Source organism: Ornithodoros turicata, chromosome 2 (assembly GCF_037126465.1).
Source record: "Ornithodoros turicata isolate Travis chromosome 2, ASM3712646v1, whole genome shotgun sequence".
Classification (NCBI taxonomy): Eukaryota; Metazoa; Arthropoda; class Arachnida; order Ixodida; family Argasidae; genus Ornithodoros; species Ornithodoros turicata.
The window spans coordinates 51978112-51985358 of NC_088202.1; the positions used below are offsets into that span (position 1 = coordinate 51978112).

Genomic DNA, 7247 nt, shown 5'->3' on the forward strand with positions numbered 1-7247 from the left:
GTTTCTGATCTGTATTGGAGAGGAGGGGAGGCCAGAAAGATTTACAGCACATTTACCTTCGCTAACGAGGAGGACAAAAAGAAGTTAAGAGTTCTGCGAGAAAAGTTTCAAACATACATGAAGCCAGCCGTGAACCTCACGTACCACGAGTTCGTCTTTGCAAAGCGAGATCAGCGGCACAGTGAATGTTTCGAAGACTGGCTCACAGAGCTGAAGGTCTTGGTCTCAATTGTGAATACGGCTCCCTTGAAGAACGAATGCTCAAAAGCAGGATAATTTTGGGCACTGCCGACAAACCGCTACAGCAGAAACTCATCAACGACAATCCTACATTTACGAAAGTCCTGGAAATGTGTAGGACCAAAGAACGCTTCCAAGAGCAATTCAAAGAAATCGCCAGTGAAGAAATAAGGCCTGACGTCCATGATGTCAATGCGATACAGAAGACTAATATGCGCTGCCAGAAATGTGGTTACTCACAGCACCAAACCGATGGCTGCTGCGCAAAAGGCAAGCAATGCACCAAATGTAGGTTGCCAAATGACTTCGCAAAAGTGTGCCGAAACCTTCTGACTGTCAAGGCTAGGCAACAGAGGCAGACTGCCGGAAAGCATAGACACGACAGAAGAAAAAGCGTCCGACAAGTTGAATACGCTCAAGACCACAGTGAGGGTGACGAGGACTACTTCCTTAATCATTTAACAGTAGGTGGTATCTGAATATAGTCGAATTGCCGGGAGTAGACATCTTTAATAGTTTGAAACGCACCGGCTTTCAACAAACATAACAAAATACAGTTAACGTTTCGGGTCCCATTCGAGTCCCATCATTAGAACGACGCTGTCCTGGTCGTCACCGGGTATTTACGTAGAAGAGGAGCGAAGCATTCTGGGAGGGGGCCTGGTTGTCGATTGATAGCTTCTTTTGTTTTCTTTGTAGCTGGTATACAGAAGGAAGACCATTGGGCAGTGTCCGTCCGAATTGAACAACAATGTCAAGTGCAAGATGGATACCTGAGCCAATTGCTCGGTCATACCGCTAAGACTAGTCAGGATGCTGTCACCGAAGAGGATCACAAGATATAACACTACCCTCAGCACGTTTTTTGGACACAACAAACAAGCGGCTGGAAAAGTCAGCTTACAGGTACCTAATACTTCAGCGTCGGTGACGGAGGACTTCTACACTGTAAAAAAGAAATACTGTGATTTCTACGGGCGTTTAATAGTATCTGACGACGGCGTGTTACCGTAAACACAAATACTGCGAAAACTACGTAAAACGGTGGCGCCATCATCATGCGCCAGCCAAAAACTTGAATGCAGAGGCAAGGCCAAGCCAAGTACGGCACATGGCCGCCATTCGCAACCGCCGGAAGCGGAACATCGTGCGGAAGATCGTTGATGAAGGAGGACGAAGTGGTCGTTGTAAATCTCGTGAATGCACGTAGTCAGGTAAGCACATTTCTGTTCGCACATCCTGTTCTTTGCGATTTGAGCGTGGTGCACCATATACCTGGTTTTTGTTCAACTTATGGGACACCAGTAAATCATGGCTCGCGTTTGCTGTGAAGCGTCTCCCTAGTTCAGATCACCGTGTTTCATGCGTCTTGGTTCGTAGGGTCATCAAGGCGCTCTTATTGTAATGTATCGTTGCGGAAGGTGCCCTTGTGTTTTAACACTCTTATGGGCTACGTTGACCACTGTACGGCGGCGAACTATGCCACACTCAGATGTCACATTTTGGGACGTTACAAGAACACACCAGGACGGTCGCCTCGAATCGATTTGCTCTCCGAAACCACGAACGTATGTCACGTCCATTCGTGCTCCCGTCTGTTCACTACAAATATAGAGATATTGTCACATACGAGAGGGCCATGATCAGATATCCTTATGAACGCTGCCAGAAGGAGTTCCGTGCCGCCTCCGCGTTTTGTGTGCACCTTCTTGTGTTCTTCGTTTGAAAAAATAAACGGTGAGTATAACTACATGTCAATTGCCCTGCTCCCTGTAACAGTTTCCTTTCTCTTTGCAGTGTTTTGATAGCAGAGCTGACTGATGGGTGCGCATGGTTCCTTCGTATGTTCTCCCTTTGAAAAGAATAAATGGTGAGTATAATTGCATGTCAGTTGCTCGGCTCCCTGTAACAGTTCCCTTTCTCTTCGCAGTGTTTTGATGCCAGAGATGACTGGCGCATTTTCATCACTATGTACATAGAAAATAAATCCCAATGTGACAAACATCACAATCTATTGCGCATGGTCATTGCTTAAACTGCTCTGATTGCTACGACTATATGTAGAAAAAAAAAGAAAGAGGGGCTCCAGGGACGGGCACAGCACGATAAGGGTACGTCGTATGCCTGTTAAAATTACTGGCCAATGCAGTATTTTTTCACGGGCACAACTTATACGGGGCCACCGTAAAAAAAAAAAAAACGGCCAATGTTTGGCAGCCAACTTTCCATGTAGTATTTGCCCGTTTTTTTACGGTGAAATTTTTTACAGTGTATGTAGTTCGTGAAGACGTACCAACCACACTGAGCGGCGGGTTGTGCGAGAGACTAGGACTGCTCAAGCGCATAGAGACGGTAGAGGGAACAAAAAGCTCAAGCGTACAGTATGTGTGCAAGTCAGGGTCTGTACGTCAGTACACGTTTATTGTAGAACGATACAATGGCTACCCGAACTGGGCGCGCGAGATCTTACACTTATCACGAGGCTCGCAGAGCCTCTTCGTCGTTATAGCACATCTCCCCCCTTTAATGCACTCAGCTAACAAACCTGTCCCAGCCACACAAACACACTCATTCAAATCCAACTTGAAGTCTTTTCACTGGCTTCACCACTCTGCCGCTGCGAGTAGTCATTCCTGTTGGGTTATGTGGGGGCTGGTCTCCCGGTTGGTGGCCGGAACTGTCAGACGAACCAGCTTGTGAAACTTCCCCAGACGACGACCTAGCGGAGACAGCAAGCTCAGGCCCAGGGCCTGTTCCTCCTCCGGGTTCCTGGGGACGAGAGTCGGACGTGGGAGCTGCCAACGCGTCTGCAGAAGGACCTTTTTGGGGGCAATCAGAGGACGGTGACGGTACAGGTATCAAGTGAAATCTGTTCCTACGGAGTACACCATCGTCCATCTGAATGTTGTAGGACCGAGGCGCTGATGCTGGTGCCTGAACCACGCCACTTGATCGGGTGTCCGTTATCCATACCCTCTCGCCTTGCCGTAGGGGTGGTAAGGTTCGCACACCATGTCGCTGGTCATAGTTTCTTTTTTGCATTTCAATGCGACGCTCTTCCCATTGACGCAACTGATTCCGATCTGGTGTCTTGGGACTTAACAGCGACGCGGCGGTAGGAAGCGACGTGCGAAGACGGCGACCCATAAGTAGCTCAGCCGGACTGAAACCATTTCCTAATGGCGTAGCGCGATAGCTCTGAAGAGCTTTATACGCATCGTCCGACTTTTTGAGACTGAGCTTGATGACACGGACAGCGGCTTCGACGAAGCCGTTGCTTTGTGGAAAACGTGGACTAGAAGTCCTGTGTTCAAATGACCACTCTTTCGCGAATGTAGCAAAGTCACTGCCCACTAGTCTCCGAAATTGTGGTCCATTGTCGCTGATGAGTACTTCTGGCGTTCCGTGCCTGGCAAATATGGATTTCAGGTGATCGATGACCGCTGAACTTGTTAAGTTGGTCAAAGGAGCCAGTTCCGGATATCTTGAGTAATAATCCGTTACCAGCAGGAACCACTTTCCACTAAGGTAGAAAAGATCGACCGCTACCTTCTGCCATGGGCGCTCTGGGAACGGCGAAGGCATCAAGGGCTCATGCCTATTGCTAGACTCCTGGACACAGCGCGGACATCTTCGAACATCATCCTCGATGTCCTTAGAAATTCCAGGCCACCAAACTGTCTGCCTGGCTCTTTCCCTGCACTTTGTGATCCCGGCATGCCCTTCATGGATCTTGTTGAGTATCTCTCTTCTCATGGCGACGGGGATAAGAATTCGGGACCCTTTCATGAGAAGTCCGTCGTCGAGAGAAAGGTTGAACCTCTCTTGCCAGTAGTTCTTACAGCTCGAGTCAACAAGTGCTTTGTCTGGCCAGCCTTGTTGAAGGTAATTCGACAGCATCTGACACGAAGTGTCTTCGTATTGCGCCTTCTTGATTTGGGACAATCTCTGATCTGTCGCAGGAAAGTAGGTGACGATTCCCCTGACGTAAGCCGCCAGCTCATCCTCCAACCCACTGTCTTCAATGTCCGGAAGCGGGCTTCGCGAGAGAACGTCGGCCGCTACTAGAGATTTTCCTGGGACATGAACCAAATCACAAGAGTGCCGCATCAGCTTCAGCTTTATCCTTTGTAGACGAGGGGTTATGTCGTCCAAAGGTTTGTTCATGAAGATTGGAATTAAGGGCTTGTGATCGGTCTCGATAGTGATGTGCATCCCCGTGATGTAATCCCGAAACTTATCGCATGCCCACACAATGGCGAGTCCCTCCTTTTCTATCTGAGCATACTTCTTCTCCGTGTCCGTGAGACTTCGTGAAGCATATGCGACAGGTCGATACGTCCCATCAGGTTGCAACTGTCGAAGAATCGCCCCAAGTCCATATGACGAAGCATCAGCGGAAACAACTGTCTTTTTCTTCGGATCGAAGAAGACCAGAACCGGACTTGTCGTTAGCAACGTCTTGACGGTCTTGAATGCTCGCTGTTGTGCTTCTGTCCAAACCCACTGCGACTTGGAACTTAATAAAGCGTTTAACGGGCTTACAACATCAACCAGATGAGGAATAAACTTTCCGAGGTAGTTCACCATTCCAAGAAAACTTTTTAGTTCCGTAAGAGACGTGGGAGGCTTCATGTCTTGAATGGCCTTCACTTTTGTGTCATCTGGATGGATTCCTTCTTGGTCGATGATATGACCCAAGAACTTTACTCGTTGAACACCGAAGACGCACTTGTCTTTGTTCAAGGTCACTCCATAGTCTTGCAATCGAGCGAGAACCTTGCGTACTCTGTCATCGTGCTCTTCTCTAGTCTTCGCGTGAACAAGGATGTCATCCATGTTGCAGACGACTCCATTTAAGCCCGAGACGATATGAGCCATCTTCTTCTGAAAAAACTCGGGTGCTGATGATATCCCAAACGGTAACCTTGTGAACTTGAAGCGACCAAAGGGAGTAATGAAGGTCGTAAGTAATTGCGACTCTTCGGTAAGCTGAAACTGCCAGTAGCCAGAATTCGCATCCAACTTTGAGAAGTACTTGGAGACGCCTATCTGAGCGATGACATGGTCTGTGACTGGCATAGGATGAAGTTCCCTTACTACGAATTTGTTCAACGGGGTGTAGTCAACACAAATTCGGTAAGTTCCATTTGGCTTTTTTACAATTACCATGCCGCAGCACCATTCCGTAGGCTCATCTACCGGTACGATGACACCCTGTGCGACCATGTGGTCAATTTCCTTCTTTATCGTTTCCATGAGAGGAAGGGGTACTCTGCGCGGGGCTGAAAGCGCAAAGGGTACGGCGTACGGTTTCAAACGTACATGATAAGGTATCTTGACACAGCCTAGTCCTTGGAACAGCTTTGGGAATTCTCTTACAGGTTGAAGACTAGATTCTGTCGCCGATTCTATCGCCGTAACTTCGAAGAGTCTTTTCACAAGACCAAGGGCTTCGCTAGCTTCGCTAGACAATAGGGGTTCTTCTAGACCTCTAATTACAAAAACATCCGTGGACAGCTTCTTCAGCCGGTATTCGAGTTCAGCTTTTATTACGCCCAGAACTTAAAGCTTGCTCCGATTCGGCCCTTTCAGTATTCTGCTTGGCTTGTTTAACGGAATCGTTGATAAATATGTACGATAAGTCTCCTCGGAGACTACAGTTACATCGGCTCCCGTGTCGACTTTAAAATCTAGCGTAGTTCCGCAAAGGTTTATTGGCGCTAGCCAACGCTTGGGCCCTTCGACGTTTATTGTGCCGAGAAACGCGGGTTCTTCTGAAACCACCCTGACTGCTGCAGCACTTAAACATACTCGGGAGTAATGCCCCATTTTGTTGCAGTTATTGCATTTTGCATTTCTTGCTGGGCAACTATCTCTGCGATGTGGGGAACGACCACATTTCCGACAGAAATTCCCGCTTCGCGAGTTAGCAGAATGCCCTGTCCTTCCATTGTTGGTTGCAGATTTATGTGCGTGCCCAGCAGCGCTCTTCTGCACCAATAACTTGGAACTTTTGACTCGTTGAACCTTGTGTTCAGGACCTGGCTGCAACGACGCTTGTTGCTTCTTAACCGTTTCCGTCTGTCGAGCCATAGTCGTGGCTTTCTCCAGCGTAAGGTCAGGATTCAATTGCATCTTTTCCGAGAGAACTCTGTCTTTTACTCCAACAACAATTCTGTCCCGAATCAGCTCATCGCGTAGGGACCCAAACTTGCAATGTTCGGCAAGAGCATGCAGATCCGTCATGAACTCTTCGACGGGCTCTCCCTCTTTTTGAGAACGGGAGTTAAACTTTGCTCGTTCATAGGTGATATTGCGCTTGACCACAAAATGCTTGTCAAAAGCGGCTACAACGGTCTCGTAGTTCGTCATGTCAGCTTCGCTTAAGGTCAAAGACAACAGTACATCTTCGGCCTTATCTCCCATAACATATATGAGGGCGTTGACCTGTTCTTCGTGAGGCTTTAAATTCAGCCCGCTGACCACGCGGTATCTTCCGAAGCGTCTGATCCACTTAGGCCATTCTTCAGGGCAACTAAAATTGAATTGCTCTGGGGGCTGACAATGCGTTAGGGCCACGGCAACCCCGGGGGTTGAACTCTGCCCCAAACTAGACTCTGGAGACAACATGGCGTTTGATCGGCAGAACGGAACTTCTACTCACGTCCTATAGTCGAGGCTTTCCCTGAGTATCCCAACTTCTTCCACCATGTGCAAGTCAGGGTCTGTACGTCAGTACACGTTTATTGTAGAACGATACAATGGCTACCCGAACTGGGCGCGCGAGATCTTACACTTATCACGAGGCTCGCAGAGCCTCTTCGTCGTTATAGCACAGTATGATCCTGTCAAACAGTACGAGGACGTGTTCCATGGCGTAGGAAGAGTGAAAGATATCACCTATCCCGCGTCACGAGGAGTTGTTCGTCCGGCTAGGAAAGTACCGGTAGCCTTGAAACAAAGAGTACAAGAAGAGCTGGAGAAGATGGAAAAAGACGGCGTGA

General features: G+C 48.4%; 1 protein-coding gene across 1 annotated transcript; it reads right to left on the reverse strand.

Moving 5' to 3' along the window:
• Positions 1 to 2808: 2808 nt before the first annotated feature.
• On the reverse strand, positions 2809 to 6873 carry LOC135384638 (uncharacterized protein K02A2.6-like). Its single transcript, XM_064613832.1, has 2 exons — positions 6285 to 6873; positions 2809 to 5525 (listed from the first exon to the last, which is right to left on the reverse strand). The coding sequence occupies exons 1-2, from the start codon at positions 6871 to 6873 to the stop codon at positions 2809 to 2811; spliced, it is 3306 nt and encodes a 1101-aa protein (XP_064469902.1).
• Between the last annotated feature and the right edge of the window lie 374 nt (positions 6874 to 7247).

Coding starts and splice junctions, on each gene's coding strand:
- LOC135384638 (XM_064613832.1), bottom strand. CDS start 6,873: ATGTTGTCTCCAGAGTCTAGTTTGGGGCAGAGTTCAACCCCCGGGGTT. Junction 5,526..6,284: donor ACAAGCGTCGTTGCAGCCAG/GTCCTGAACACA, acceptor TTGCGCTTTCAG/CCCCGCGCAGAGTACCCCTT.